Source organism: Choloepus didactylus, chromosome 23 (genome assembly GCF_015220235.1).
Source record: "Choloepus didactylus isolate mChoDid1 chromosome 23, mChoDid1.pri, whole genome shotgun sequence".
In the NCBI taxonomy this organism is placed as follows: Eukaryota; Metazoa; Chordata; class Mammalia; order Pilosa; family Megalonychidae; genus Choloepus; species Choloepus didactylus.
This window is the reverse complement of record NC_051329.1, coordinates 16,251,481-16,267,052: the sequence shown is the minus strand read 5'-3', so window position 1 is coordinate 16,267,052 and position 15,572 is coordinate 16,251,481. Positions and strand designations below refer to the sequence as shown.

Here is a 15,572-nt window from a genome sequence, read left to right as displayed (position 1 = left end):
CCCCCTGGTTCCATTAAACTGAGCCCCTGAGCCTCTGTTTCCTCCCTCTGCAGCGTGATTCGGCCTACGTGATTCTGAAAATCTAGTAGGAGCTTAACAGCTCATCTTAAAAGTCATCACACCTGCCTGTCAGAGAGCCCAAAGTGTTTACCTGCATGCTGAGTCTTCAGGAAAGAACAAAGGGAGATTAATCCTAACGCCAGAGCACAGGAGCAACTTGCCCCAAGTCATGCGGACAGGAGCTGCCGATTCCTAGTGCTTCCTTTCAACCCAGGGTCCTCAAGGGTCCCCGAGGAGAGCAGCTCCGGACGCCTCTGGGAGGGAGGGGGGCTGCAACTCCCGTGAAGCCCAGGGGCAGCCCCCCGAGTGGAGTGAGGCGAGGAGAACCGACCGCAGCCCTGGAGAAGCAATTAAGCCCTTGCTGCCCCTGAGCCCTTCCTGGGGGGCGCTGGCACCAACAGCATCAAGGTTTGCTATATGGGGGTCGGTGAGCCACATCTGGGGGCACAGCTGCCAAGCGGCTGACCTTAGCCCAAGGTCCCACAACCCAGCGCAGCACCCACGACTCAGGCTGGTAGGGAACTCACGCCTTCGGTTTGGTTAGATGTGTGTCTCCACCCTTAAAAACACCAACACCCGGCCCCGATCCCCAGAGATTCTGATTCCGTGGGTCTGAGGGTGCAGCCCGGCCCAGGCAGGCTTTACCCACAGCACCCCAAGAAGGTCCGATTTGCAGCTGGGGGAGAGACAGTAGCTCTCAAACCCGACGGCATGTTGAAATCACCTGGGGGATTAGAATAAAATCCAGGTGCCCCGACCCCTCCCACCCTCCACCTCTGCAGGGTCCCTTCGGGGCTGTGTGCATGTCGCCTAGGCTTTGCAGCCGGCCACCCCCGAGACCCAGCCTGAAGAGAAAGAAGATGCGTTTCCTGTTTTTAAGGCTGTGGAGTTCAAAGGCCAGGAGCCTGTTGGGACAGGCGTCTTCCTCAGGGCTCCCATTGGCCATGATGACTTCTTCCTATGCTTGTGAGACTGGAGAGGTGTCCCGGGTGAAAACAAGCCCCTGAGCTTCTCTGACTCCCAGACCAACAAAGTTGAGCTCCACGAACTGACCTATTTTTAATTCCTGACTTCAAAGCAGGCCCTTTGTCCATAAGACTAACCTGTGTAAGCAATGGGCATCCACGGTTGTATTTAGGATCATAAAAAGAACCTCATGTCTACGCCGGCCACATGGAATGGAAGGGGGAGGATTGAGTAGTTTCTGTGTCTCTGTTCCTAAATTGTTCGTTATCTCCAAGTGACTTTTTTTTTTTTCCCAACCGATAATCTTAAATAAATTACTTTCAGAAGACTAAGTATTATTTTTAAATATATTTTTAAACCCTTAAAAAATGCTGACACCAGAGTCCTCCCCAGATACCCTGGGAGGCTGTTCTAATTGGTCTGGGGTATGGGTTGTACACCTGAAGTTTTAAACAGTGCCCAGGCTCTAACAAGTGGCGAAGTTTGAGAATTGCTGTTCCAGATCATTCCACACCTGGACTCCCAGCCCCCCAACAAACAGGGCTGCTTCTTATTTCTCAAGTCCTGCAGAGAAGACACTTTAGCCTCATGTTGCTGCCGCTAATCTTGAAGAAATTCTTGAAGAATTACTGTTCTCCGTTACTTCTGAACACCAAAGAAGGAATCCAAGAAATGGGCCCTCTGATTCCCTCCAACGGTAGACAAACCCTCCGCGTGTGTGGCTTGAAGGCTGGCCGGTCCCAGCTTGCTGTGCAGATGGACACAAGGAGGTGGGAACTTTGCTGTAATGCACCCCCAGCCTCACCCCTGCTCTCCCAGAGGTTCTGGCTGACCAGCCCCCACCTGCACACGATGGGACCTGAGCCTGCAAGTTCTCTCCAGGTGTTTGAGGGCAGCTCCAGGGGCAGCTCACCTGTGCCCTTACATTCTGCCTGGGTCTCCCTGGTGCCTGGGATTCCTGGTAGAGATGTCTCTCCATTGGACGCCCCTGCTGCTGGGCCCTCCCCACACGCGCTCTGCTGTCCCTGCTGACCATGCAAGCCCACAGGTACCCCTGGTGCTGAGCTCACCCGTCTGCACCCCTCTCCCCACCCGGGGCTTGGACTGGGTCCCTGGGCACAAGCTAAGTTGCGGTCACTTGATTGTCCTTCCATCTCCTGCAGCAGACCCCCGAGCGCTTCTCTGCAGATCCTCTCTCCCCTGTGCACATCCCCTTTTGCAGGGAGACTCTGTGTGGCCACTGCCCACCACCCAATCCCCATTGAGACATGGCCAGGATCAGCAGCTGTCCTGGGAGCAAGAGTCCCTGAGCGAGCCAGACGACCAGACGCTTGCGGTGTGCCGGCCTTGGGAAGCACATCATGGAAGAGCTCTTGTACCCATTTTGCAGATGGAAACCAAGGATTCCAGGGGTAAGTTCCCTTGCCTTAGGCCAGATGCAGGATCTGAACCCTGATCTACTGGATTGCAGCCCACCCTCTTCAATGTGAGTGTCTATAAAAGTCACCCCAGAAATGCCGTGCCAGTAAATCCCAGGAACCTGCATATTTATGCAAAAACGCAGGAGAACCTGATGGCCAGAGACCACCACCACCACCACCATGCACACCCTGTTCTGAGTTCTCTGTTCCAGGCCAACCAGCCACGTCCTTAGTGTGTGACCTCTCTGAGCTTCTGTCTGCTCGGTGACAACGACAGTGGACTGTGCAGTCTGGATTTCTCCAGCTAGGCTCCTGCCTGGTGGAGGGAGGGCTCCCACTCTCCAGGTTTATCCCCCTCTACCACTGCCAGCCCCTCCTCCAGGTCAAGAAAATTAACCCTGTCCAGGATCTCCACCTGTCTCCATGCAGTCTGGGACCCAGAAGCCCCCAAGACCTCTCCCCCCTCCACTACGCAGCCTGGAGTCTCTGGCAGAGGTGAAGTTTCTTCCATTTAAAGGGCATTGAAGGAGCAGCTGGGAAGCCTCTTGTCTTCTGCTCAGATCTCGCTGCTTTCTTTCTTAGGAAGCAGTGGCGCAGGCTCCGCTTCCCTTCGTTGCCCCCGGCAGCGAGCCCCAGGAGAGTCTGCAGAGACAGCTGCGAGTGGACAGCAGGAAGGAGCGAGCTGGCCCCCTCAGCAGAAGCAGGTCTGGAGTTTGCTGAGTCAGCGCGGTGGCGGGGCTGGGGGTGGCTCCCAGGTGCCCCCTTTCCCTCCGCTGCCACTGCCTGCCCGGGCTGGCCGATGGGAGGTGCCTGCTCGCTGCCTCCCTTCCAAGTAAGCCCCAAATTACCAACGACGCCTACTCTGAATCCCAACTTGTACTTACAACTCCTCCCAGGCACTCCACTAGGCTCTTACTTGTACTGCAGTCGTCCCAGGAGGGAGGACACGACAGGGAAGGTGCGGAGATGACCGTAGTGGACGGCATCCGGCCAACAGGATATCCCGGGCGGGCCCGCGCTGTTCGCAGCCAGTGGCACCATCTCTGGAGGCCACAGAGTCAGTGTTTGACCCCAGCCCCAGTGAACATCGCAGCCTGATCACTTACTAGCGCTAGGGTGAGGGCAGGCCTGGAGGCTGGACAGCCGGGGGGATGGTCTGTCATTGTGGACAATGTGCCAGAGCCTGGATTTTTCTCATAGTCGCAGAGGAGGCCTGCTGGGAAGGAGTCTCCCCCTGCACCTGCAGGTGGGGTCTGGATGGGCAGGTGGGGACGGTGAGGCCAGGGGAAGCCAACTTCATGGTGCAAAGGGGCTTTCAACTCCTCCTGCACAGTCCTAGACCCCAGCCTGCTGCACGTTTCATGTAAGGATTCAGGGGAGTCCCTGAAGGGATCTCATGTTGGCCAGTCAGTCCCCTGTTCTCTGTTCCAGAAGTTTGGGGTAGCACAGGTGTCTTCAGGTGTGGTCCTTAGACCACCAGCCTCAGACTTCTGGACCATCTTTTACCCAGGAAATCCTGAGGCACAAAACCATCTGAAAATGGGTGGGCCAAGAGCTTTCCACGTGGCATCAGTCCTCCAAGCCTCGGTTCCTCGTGCTTACGATGGCGTGAGAAGACTGGCATCCCGGCCTGGGGGCTGAGGAGTCACACGATAATATAACAAAGTGTTTGGCACTCAGTAAAGGGCAACTCAGTAGCACAACTAAATGGAGGTAAACTGATTCAGCAAATGGAAGAAGTGGCTCTTCCATTTTCTTCCTTTTTTGCCAGCCAGGTACCCTTCGATGGAGATGAGCATCTGCAAGAGGTATCACTGGTTTGTGAGACAGGAGTCTGGCCCCCCAGGGTCGGTCGTGGCCTTACTGTGTGAAGGTGGGCCTCGGTTTCCACACATACAACGTGGAAATGAGAAATGGCTTAGCCGTCTATTTTCTGGCTGTGAGGGTTGGATGGGGTCGTTTAAGGAAAGCCACGCAGGGACTGGCATGCAGTAGGCCCTCACTATTAACTAGTTCCTCACGCTCACTCCCGCAGCCCCTGGCTTTGCAGGTAGCAATATGTATAGAAGGGAAAGCAATACCCCTGTTGCTGCATCTCTGTTTCTCAAAATGCAGTCTTCAAAGGACCATCTAGAGAAATGAAAACCTATATCCACACCAATGTTTGTTTCACCTCTTTCCTTCTAGACCACATGATCCCCGATATCAGGGACCCTCTTGTTGACTGAGGTGTCCAAACTCTTGGCACTCAGTAGTGAGTGAATGAATGAATGAACATTTGAATAAAAATAACACTCTACTGTGCAGGGGTGTTGCTGGAGCCAGTTAGTACTGACTTGCAAATGCAAATTGTGTTAAATATTCAGGAATTTTGCAAGTCCATTGTTAAACTTCTGGTAACTTGAAATTGGCCATGGATATTTACACCAGGGAAATTGGCAAATGCTACAAATCAGGGCTTTTTTGGGGGTCCTTTTCAGAGCGTGGTTTACCAGCACACTACTTACTATGCCAGGCACTGTTTCAAGCACTTTACAGATATGAATCCATATCCATCCCTCACAACCACCCTATTATCACTATACATAATAATAATGTTATTATTACTACCACCAGCATTATCATTGCCATTTTACAGGTGGGGAAACTGAGGCTCAGGGAGGTTAATCACTTGCCTGAGGTTGGCTCCATAGCCTTTCCTGGGGGGAAGTGGGGGAGCGGAATGGGGACCACTGTCACCATCTCTGGGCTCAGGTGTCCTTTGTGCTCTCCCAGGAACCAGTCTCATTATGGCCAACACTTTTAATCGGCTCCCGGTGGAGGGGGAGCTGTCCCCTGGGAGGAGAGAGGCTGTTGCCTGGTGACTAAACCGCATCCCAGTCCTCAGAAGGTCACACTGTGTTATGGGAGGATAAAGATCACCACACAGGGTGCCCCTCTTCTGGGCTCCAGACAACAGATAAAGCCAGCTCCAGCCAGACCCCACGCAAAGCTCCAGACCTCATTCTTGCTCTGTTGACGCCAAGAGATCCATTTGTAGGATTGAATTAAAGTCATGACGTCCTGGAGCTGGCGGCAGCAGGCTCTGTGTGGAGAGAGCCCTGCCAGGTGTCTGTATCACTGCCAGGGAAGGAGGACAAAGCCCAGGCGGGGTCAGGCACCACGGCTGTGTGCACCCAGTATTTGGCTGTGACGTGTCCCTTGGGGACCACAGTTGGGGACATTCATGGGCTCCCTGAAGCTCAGCTTAAGGGGTAACAATGTCCCTCTGGGGGGCATTCTGGCTTGACTATTCCAGGCCTGGGTAGGCACCACGCAAGCCCACGTCAGCCAGGGTTTACCTCTCTGTACCCCAGTGCATTGTCTCTGCCTGTTTGTCCACGCTCCCCTCTCCACCAGGAGTGCCTTAGGAGTGAAACCAGTGTTTACTCCTGGTGTGGGCCTGGACGCAGCCAGGGCCCTGGAAACAGTAGGCCCTCAATAAACATGGAATGAATCACACATAAACATGCTATTGCCTTCCTGCTGCCCCAAAGAGCCCCTGCTAACTTCTCTGGGCCCCGCCCTTAAGGATAAATTCTCCCAGGATCTTGCTCCCAAGCCTTCCTACTCCCCGTTGGCTGGTGAAGTTGGCTTATTTGGCAGCAGACCCAGGCCTCTCAGAGGAGGTGATGTTTACACTGAGCTCTGAAGAGGCCCCAGCAATAGGAAGAGGGAGGGAAAGGGGGTTCAGCAGAAGGAACTGCAGGTGCACGTGCTCATCCAGGCACTGACAGAGGTGGCATGAGATGGAGGTGGTGTAGGAGATGAGTGGAAAGTGTCTCCCTTTACCCCATGCTGTCAGAGGCCTTCCCGCCCTCACCTGAGGGGCAGAGCAAAGCCACCTGCCCCGCGCCCCCGCATTGCCCTAGAACACGGTCCCAGGGCTTTAACCTCCACCCTCTGGGAACTGTGACACACAAATGGGGAAGAGCCCCATTGGTTATACATGTCACCCTTGAATAATTTAATGTAATGAAATCCCAGGAGCCAAAATTTTAAATCAGAACAAAATCATTCCCAGCAGTTGTGGGTGACGGGCTGGCTCAGTGGCCTGCTCGTCCCAGAGGACCTGAGAACCGTTTTCTGACCCCAGAGGCCACTCTGGGTTTCTAGAATCCTTCTATCCTGAAACACAGTGTCAGGGTCAGCTGTCCAGCTCGCCAAGGCCAGCTGATGCCCCGCAGCGAACATTTCCCCAATTCGATCAGGTCTTAGCGTCAACTGAAGGGTGCCTTAAAATGCAGATTCCCAGGTGCCGCCCCAGCTCTGGGAATGCAAACAGGGAGTGTCCTGGGAAACTTTTTTCAACAAGGAGGGAGCTGATTCTGTGCTCTGACAGATTGGAGGAAATTCCTGGTGGCTCTGAAAGCACCCCCTCCCCAGGGGACTGTGACCCTGGGTTGGGGCTGTGGTCTTAGGGAAGGAGCAGCCAGTTTCTCAGCTTCCCACTCCCACCCTGCACCTTATGAAGCTGATGCAGGTGGCCCACCCAAGTCCCTGTCTGTGAGCACCTGAGGAGCCGGGCCCCCACCCCAGCTCTTATCACTCAGCTTGGCACCCAGGACAGACACTGAATGCACAATGGACCGTTGTCAACTGCATCATCAAGCACTGTAGAGCATGATGGTCTGCCCTTGAGAACTGGGAAGACTTGACTTTGAATTTCTGCCCTCGCTGTGTGACCTTGGTTGAGTAACCCCAACCTCTCTGAGCACTAGTTCCTCCCCTATAAGGTGGAGATGATTCTGTGGTATGCCCCAGCCGCCAGCCTTTGTACTGTGTCCTATGCCAGCCCCCTTTCATGGGCCTCTCAATTAATATTATCCCCCTTTTAAGGAGAAGGGATCATGGTTAGACAGGTGGGGGGACTGGCCTGGGTCACCCATCCTGGCTGCACAGTCAGAATTTTAAAGCCATCATAACCCAGAATTCCTCCCAGCAGGCTTGGGAACACCCCATCACATTCTTTCCTGCAGTTTGGCTGAAATGGCCTGCCCAAGTCAGAATCTCTGGGGTCCCCAAATTCCCTGCTCTTTAAGTTTGAGACCCTCTCGGCCGCTGGGCTGTAAGGCCTGTTCAGCCGGTGGGTGGGAGTGAGTCCACCGCAGAGGCGCCCTAAGGGGGCAAGGCAGTAAGTGCGCCTCCTTGCTGGATTATTATTATTACCGTCATTGTTGTTCCCATAGAGCTAATGAATGCTCTCTGTCCTCCACTGTCCCAGGCAGGTGCAGTGGGACGGGAGTGAGCATTGAACTTCCCAGGGGTCTGGTCCCTCGCACCCGGATCTAATTCTGTTCACACCTGCTTTGCAGACCAGGCAGGAGCGCAAAAGAGACAAGGTGCGACGGGCGTGGCCGCCACTGCTGGGACTGAAGAATTTCGGGGGTGGGTTCCCTTGACCCCCCCCCATCCCTCCTACACCCCTCCCCGCCGTTTCTGCCCCAGCTGCCTCCCCTCCCCCGCGCTTCGAGGCCACCCACTCCCCGCCCCTCCCCTCAGTGCGCGAAGCCGGCGAGCGCTAGGACCGCGGCGCGCCGGCCGCCGCCGATATAAGAGGCCGCGCTCGCGCCCCACGCGGCTCCGAGTCCCGACCCGCCGGGGTGCCGCTGATACCAGCCCGGGGCTTGCGACGGGCGCGCGACCGGTGCCCCTGAGACCCCACCGCAGGCACCATGGGCGCTGCCCACTCGTCGTCCGAGGAGGTGCGGGAGCTCGTGGGCAAGACCGGCTGTGAGTACCCCGCGGGCGCGGGGCTCCTAGTCCGCCGCCCGGCTTCGCGCCGCGTGACCTTGGGCAAGTGGCTGGTCCTCTCTGCGCCTCAGTCTCCCTCTCCTTCAAATGGGTCCCCACCTGCCACTTTGCAGGCTGCGGCGAGAGCCCCGCGACGATGCTGAGTAAGTGCCGCGGTGCGCGGCCTCGGGGCGCTCGGAGTTTGCCGGGGACACCCCCCGGCCCGGGAACTGCGGACCCGGGAGAGCCCGCGCCCCGGACGGAGACGCACGGGGCTGCCGGCAGGTGTGCTCGCCCACACCTGGAAGTCGTTTGCACTCGGGAGGCGCAGGGGGCGGAAAGTTTCGAAGTCGGCCGCACCTGGGTGAGAGCCGGGCTCTGCAGCTCCCGGGCCGGGTGACCTTAGGCGAGTGAGTCCTTTTCTCTGCGCCTCCTTCCGTCTGCTCGTCTGTGGAATGGGCTCAGGCTGGCGCACCTCCCCCGGTAGCTGGGAGGCGTAGGCGAGGTGGTGCCCGCAGAGCACTTTGCGGGAGCCGGGCGTCCTTCCCGGAGCTCGCCCCGGACTCCCGGGACCCGCACCCGCATCGCGGCGGGGCGCACGGGAAGGCCCGGCCGCCGGACCCAGCTGCCCGCAGGGAAGTGACGGAGAAAGCCCAGGGTTTGCCCCAGACCCTGGCTCAGACCTCGGGGTGCCGGGTTCTGCTGCGGGCTCTGAAGGGGGCGTGGCCTGAAACCCGTCGAGCAAAGTGGCTTTGGCGACGGACCTACCGGGTTTGAACCCTGCCAGCACCGCTTCCTGGTTGTGTGACCTTGGGCTAGTCACGTTACCTCTCTGAGTCTCAGTTTCCTTCTCTGTGAAATGGGGGTGCTGCTCGAACCTGGTACATGCTTCAAGAAATGGGAGCTGCGGATGTTATTTCTGGGAAGGAGCTGGTTCCTGGCACCTGATTTGAGTTTAGTGCAGCTGACCAGGGTCCAGAGTCGGTCACTGGCAGGGAGTGGCCTAGCCATCTGTGCGTCCGCTGAAAGGGCTCTCCAGGGCTGGTCCTTCTGACCCCCAAACCTGGAGGATGGGATAAAAATTACAGGAAGTCCTTAACTGGCATATGTATATCTGTATATTCATATATGTGCACATAAAAAACGTGTACATACACATACATGTATGCACATACTGCATACACTCACACATAAATACAGAGTTCTCTCCAACTGGAGGAATAAAAGGAGTGGTACAATCCACGTGATATGGTGCCCTTTTTTGTAAAAAAAAAAAAAAAAGGATGGGGATTAGTGTATATATTTGTAATTGTTTAATTTACATCAAAGACTCTGGAAGGACGCACAACAAATTAAGAATAATGGATACTTATTGGGGAACTTGGTGGTTGAGCTAACGGAAGAGTGAGCTTTGCACTGTAAACTTTTTTTATATTTTCACATTAAGCCATGTGAAGTTTTGCTTACACAGAAAGTTTTATAAAGTCCAATTCAAATCCAGGGCACACGTGCCTCACCCTTACTTTCTTGGGTCTCCCCAATTTTTATTATTTTCTGAGTGCCCTCCTGTTGCCTTCTGCCACCCTGGGTTTGGTTGGGTTGAGGCAGGGGTTCTCTGTGACTGAGATGTCCACGGGAAAGCTGGGCTCGCTGCCAGCCTCGGTATCGGGCAGCACTCACAGTGGCCCGGGGAGAATTCCATCTGGTTGCAGCTTTGCCAGGTGATGGGGCCACAGAACAAGCTGGGGCTCTTGTCACTTTCCCAGGTCTGGCCTCCCCGTGGAGATGACAGATGCCGAGTGTTCTGTTCTGTAGCTTTCCAGACGTGGCTGGAGTGGCTTCCCTCCTTGCTCCCAGAACTCAGATATCATATCCCAAAGCAGGGAGGGGTTGGGGAAGAGGTCTTGAGGCAACGCTGGTGGGGAGCTCTTGAACTTCAGGTGGGCAGAAAATCCCCATTAGTCCTCTGAAAGGGGCTGGCACCATGTGGGCCCTTTTAGCCATTCAGCAAATATTGATCAGGCAGAGGCTGGGGGTTGAGCAGTGACCCAGAAAGACTAATGCTCCTGAAGGGGAGACAGACAGTGCACAAATCGGCTGATAAGTGGGAAGCTGTATGCACAAGGTGCAGTAGCGGGGTGTAAGAGTGGGAGCGGTGGTGAGGGATGGTGGAGTAGGGTGGAACCAGAGGGTCTTTCCAAGGAAGTGATGTTGGAACAGAAACTTGAATAAGAAGAAGGAGCCAGTGCATGAAGATCAGCAGAATGGCAGCGGGGACAGCAGATGCAAAGACCCTGTGACAGGGACAAGTTGGCTCCAGTAAATGGGAACGTATAAGATGAAGACATGGCCATGGTCAGAGCTCAGGTCCCGGCAGGAGCCTGATGTAATGGGACTTGCTAGGTGTGTGACCTCAGGCAAGTCACTCATGCTCTCTGTGCCTGGGTGTCACCCACTGTAAATAGGGATAGTAATAGTACCTTCTTATGTGTTGTTCAGAGGATGAAGTGAGTTAATATATGTAAACTGCTTAGAATGAGCACAGGCAAGTACTTAATATTATTGGCCACACCTTAAGCACATTTGTACATGGAAGACCCCAAGGCCAGTGTGGCCACGTGGCTGGTGGGCTCCCCCAGCCTCTCTGAGGACCAAGGTGGTCCCCTGATTTCTTGGTGAAGAATCAGCCTGGTCGCCTCCTGATGGGTGGAGATGAGGGCCTGAGGACCCTACCAGGAAGCAGTGCCAGGGTGAGAGGAGGATGGTGCTGCTCAGCAGCATTCCTTGAGCCCTTGCTGAGCCCTTTGCATGCACTCTCCTGGAAGGTGAATCTTTATAATAATGCTTTGGGGAGAGCATTATATGGCCCTTTTAGAGATAAGGAAACTGGGGCTCAGAGAGGTAAAGCAACTAGCCTGCAGTTGCACAGCAGGTAGTTGGAGGAGCAGCCATAGTAGGGTCCCCAGCTCCACTTTCTTGCCACCACTCTGCTTTCACTGTGTTGAGCTGCCTCTCAGTCGAGATTTCTAGGAACCCAGAGAGGCAGAAAAACCTGCCCATATTTTTTTCTCACCTCCAGGTCTTTGCATGAGCTGTTCCCTCTGCCTGAAACACTCTCCATTTTAAGGTGTTTAAATCTTTAGTGCACAATTTGAGATTGACAAATGCCAGCATTCCTTAGGCACCACCCAGGTTAAGATTTCAAATCTCATTCCTCACCCTGTCTCTTAATGAAGCTAATGTTCTGCACCATTCAGGGCTCAGTTTAGCTGTTGCTCCTCCAGCCTGTCTACTCCCCATCTGCTGTTTGTGGGTTAAACGCCCATCCCCGGGGCTCCCGCAGCCCCAGCGTTTGCTCCCGTAATAGCATGCATCACATTATGTTATAACTGTAGGCTTTGTCACCTGCCACCCCCTCAAAGCTCTAAGCTCCGGGAGAGCAGGGAATGTGTCTTGTTCACCTTCATGTGCAGTACGGGATACCCACTGGGAATGAGGACTCTGTGGACTTTACAACTTCCAGGAGGGTTGCCTGGGAGCCTGAGTCCCACAGAAAACCTCGTGCCACCCCCGCCAGCCAGCCTTGGGCATACTAGCCCTCTGGCATCTCCGGTCCCTTCCCCATCGGATGCACCCCATTGGCTTACACACCAAGGCAGTCCCACCAAAAATAGGCCTGAGCACAAGCTCGCCCACGCGGGGGGGGGGGGGATCTTCGGGTCTGTTACGCCCACCAGCCCTCTCCTTGCTTGTTAGGATTTCAGTGATTGATTAAAGCCTCAACAAGTATTCCCAAGCATCTCTTCTGAGCCAAGAAAGCGAAGCACCTAGATTGTTAAAATGCAGATGAAAATTCCGAGTGAGGGTGTTTCCAGTTGGGTGTTTGAGTCTGCCTGGTGAGCTTGCCTTTCCAAGGCTCCTCCACCTCCCTCCACAGCGGGAGCGGAGCTGTGTCTGGTGCACGGACCGAGGTGTGAAATGGGCCCGGACAAGAAGAAAAGGCTCCTTGGGAATTGCTCACCAAGGACCCGCCCAGCTTTGGCCAAAGACCGTCTCTCACCCCGCACACTGGCCTGGAGGAGGCTCCGCTTCCTGCCCCGCCAAGCTGCGCCTGCTCACGGTGCTCTGAAAGGAAATAATAAAGGAGGATGCTGGCAAAGGTGGAGGGTCTGTTTTTTCCTTCAGGATCCAAAACAGCTCCGCAGGCATGTGTATGAGGATGCCAAGAAGCTGCCCGAAGGAAAAAGAAAAAAAAAAAAAAAAATCCCAGTTCTAGAGCTCAGATCCATCACGGTGATCATTCCTGATGGCTGTCTGGAGCGGGTCTTCTGCTGTACAGTGTGCCGCGCCCAGATGTGCTTCAGCTCGTGGGCGCCTCCTGGAAACCCTGTCCGTTCCCATTTCACAGATGAGGGCGTTGAGGCTCAGGAGGTGGGCGGCCTGTGGATGACAGGCTGCAGGCTAATGAAAAGTAGAGCTAGGATTAAATTCCTGGTCTCGCCCCCAAACAGCCTCATTTGGGGAGGAAGCCGGTGCTGCCGGCAGGCTGGTGTGGTCAAGTCTGGCGGGTGGGCGGGGCCGAGGTTTTCCCCTGGACACAGGCCCCTGGGAACCACCCTGGGGCAGTGCGGTCTCAGGGCTCTAGACCACAGCCTCCGCCCATTCCCCGCGTGCCTGTTCTGTTCCGACTCTGTTCCAGGCACTGGGTCCTCAGGTGGACAAGATGCATTTCCTGCCCTCGGGGAACTTCCAGGGGGACAGTGTGCAGCCCCACGCCTGTGGTGTGTAGTGGGGAGGGCCTGATGTGGGAAGGGGCCCCTTCTGCAGCACCACTCTGCTCTTCCTGCCGACCTGAGGCTCTTCAAGCTAAACAGGCGTCTCTGCAGGCTAAGGGGCTCCCTTCCTTCCTATTTCTTCGGGGATGGGGGGGGTAGACTCTGGCTTACCCAGGGGTCCTCAGGGCATCCACAAACCCCACGAAGTAGGATGCACAGTTGTGTGTGGGTGCCTCTTGGAAGCTGGGGCCCAAGGTCATATTCCACTGTATGCAGATCCTACCTCAGTAAGAAAATGATGATAAAGACATTTGGGAAAAAAACGCAAAACAAAACAGAAAATAAAACAACAAACATGAAAAACCTTGGCTCCCCAGTAGGGGAGGAACCAGCAAGCCCGTGAGGCCCTGGAGGCACTGGCACAGCGGTGGTGACCCCGTGGGGGTTGTCCCTGAGTGGCCATTTCCACGTTAGTAAAAGGGGGTTCGCAGACTATCCCTGCGCAGCCCCCTGCGTGTTGAGAATGCGGAAGTTTTCGAGGGGGCTGGGCAGCACGTGAATTTTGCCCTTACCCTAAATCTCCTCCCTGCTCTGACTCACGCGGACTATCTCATCGGCTTTGGAGCAGGGCACCTGGAGGCCCGCCTCGTTGTGCTGCGTGGATCGCAGACCCCACTGGGAGCCTCCTGCGCCGCTGCTTGGCGGAGACGCCTTGTCCCGGCTGCGTCCCTCTCTGAGCTCCGATTCCCTCAGTTAGAGAACGTGGAGGTTGACCAGATGAGCCCCTGTGCCTGGGGCCGGCTGCATTTGGGACCACTGCCCCTTTCCTGGCCACTTTATGTAATTTACCTTCCAATCCTTCTGAAAACCCAATGAAGGGAGAGCTCTCCTCGTTACCAGTTTACAGATAAGGAAACTGAGGCTCAGACAGGTGAAGTGACTTGCCCAAGGTCACTCAGATGCTGAATGTGACACCCAAATTCAAAGCCTGGCCTTTTACATGGGTTTTTCTAGGGCAGGGTAAAACTGCTGCTCCCAGATGATAGACACCGAGATTTTAGGAGTCTGCAGGGCTGTGTTATGTGGGAGAGGCAGTACTGTTACCCCATAACCTTGTTAGCAGCAGATCACACACTTGTTTATTAAATTGTCTGGGGAAGAGGTGGACCTCCAGGCAAATAGGATTGGTTTCTGGATGATTTAGAAAGTTCCAGAATTGTGAGCTGCCCCGGGGGGCTGGAGCTCAGTGGTCAGCCCTGTGAGAGAGGTCCAGGGCTGGGAGGAAGAGGCAGGAACGTGCCCCTCCCTTTCCTGGGGTCTTTCTAGGTAGATGGTGTCTGTTTCCAAGGGATAATTTGTTTTCTCTGCGTGAAAGCAATTGGCAAGCTGCACCAAGACTTCCTAGCATTTTAGATTAGTACTAATCAGATCTGTTATGTGTCTTTCTCATCTCCCCCTTCCACATACGCACTCACACAAGTACTCTCTCTCTCTCTCTCTCTCTCTCTCACTTGCCCTCTCCACTAGGATATTTTTTTGTGAGTTAATGGTCCCAGAATGTAGCACAGAATTTAATCAACACTCAGACACTCCACATGGCCCAACAATACAGACAAAATAACCCCTGGGTTGATAAGATGCTTTTTACTTTTGCAAAGCACTTTTCGTCTCTATTATCTCAAGCTGAGGGAACGAGATGTCTCTGGCTCGCCGGTGCCCGCTGCCCTGAGCAGATAAGGCAGGGCCTCCGTCTGCTCACGTTGGCAAGACCGTGCGGGGTGAGGGGCTGAGGGGGCCGGTCCGGACTGCTGGGTGTTCCAACTTGATTATTAATTCATAAAGCCAGAAGGTGGAGGGGGTGGTTTCCGCGGGTGGCTGCGGCCACCTGAGCACTGGAACACAAAGGCCCCTTGTTGTCCCTATGATGTGAGCTTTGTGGACGGGGAACGTGGTGTTCTGGGCTCAGCTCCCCGGGGGGTGGGAGGGGCGGTGGAGGAAGTCTGAGGGCCCAGGTACCCTGGGGAGGATGGCAGGTGGCCAAGCAGGAGACCTTGTCCTTGGCGTGGTCGACTCACAGGGCAAAGCAGTGGGTGGAGAGAGAAGGCTGGTTATTCCCGAAGGTGGGCTGCCTTCTCTCAGGCTCATGCCGGGGGGCCCAGTGATCCAAGGGCCCCGAGCAAGCACCCAGCACTTGGCAGGCCTGGTCTCACCTTCACCTGTGTCCCCCAAGGCCTCAGCCAGGGTCCCACAGGGCCACCCGGCCAGGCCCCCAACCAGCAGGTAGACACGGTTCAAATCACGGCACTGCCTCTTACTCTATAGGAGAGGGACTTGCCTCCCTGAGTCCTGTTTGCTCATCTGTAAAATGGGAACAAACTAGAACCTGCATTGCAGGGTTGTTGTGAGATTAAATGAGAATTTGGTTACAGCAATCATCCTGTCCCGGGTGCTCAGTGGTGGTTGACAGGTACTAATCATTTTTATCATTTTTACTATATACCTTTCAGAAGCTGACCATATCTTTTTCAGGACTCCCTATAACCTTTCTCAGTAAACCATTCCATTTCTGACTTGCCTC

At 55.1% G+C, this 15,572-nt stretch overlaps 2 protein-coding genes across 3 annotated transcripts in view; both read left to right on the top strand.

The window, feature by feature from the left end:
• Positions 1-5,041, top strand: part of FBXO21 (F-box protein 21) — a 64,297-nt gene extending 59,256 nt beyond the window's left edge. Inside the window, exons 18-19 of the mRNA XM_037816664.1 lie at positions 54-2,942; positions 3,030-5,041. The gene's annotated coding sequence lies outside the window, so the exon portion shown is untranslated. The remainder of the gene's footprint in view (positions 1-53; positions 2,943-3,029) is intronic.
• Positions 5,042-8,053: 3,012 nt separating this feature from the next.
• The window catches only part of TESC (tescalcin), a 67,905-nt gene continuing 60,386 nt past the window's right edge, over positions 8,054-15,572 (top strand). The window contains exon 1 of one of the 2 annotated variants that reach the window (XM_037816890.1): positions 8,054-8,219. In XM_037816890.1, the coding sequence (XP_037672818.1) occupies positions 8,162-8,219 (58 nt within the window). In that variant the 5' untranslated portion in view covers positions 8,054-8,161. The other variant, XM_037816891.1, reaches the window with a different exon arrangement.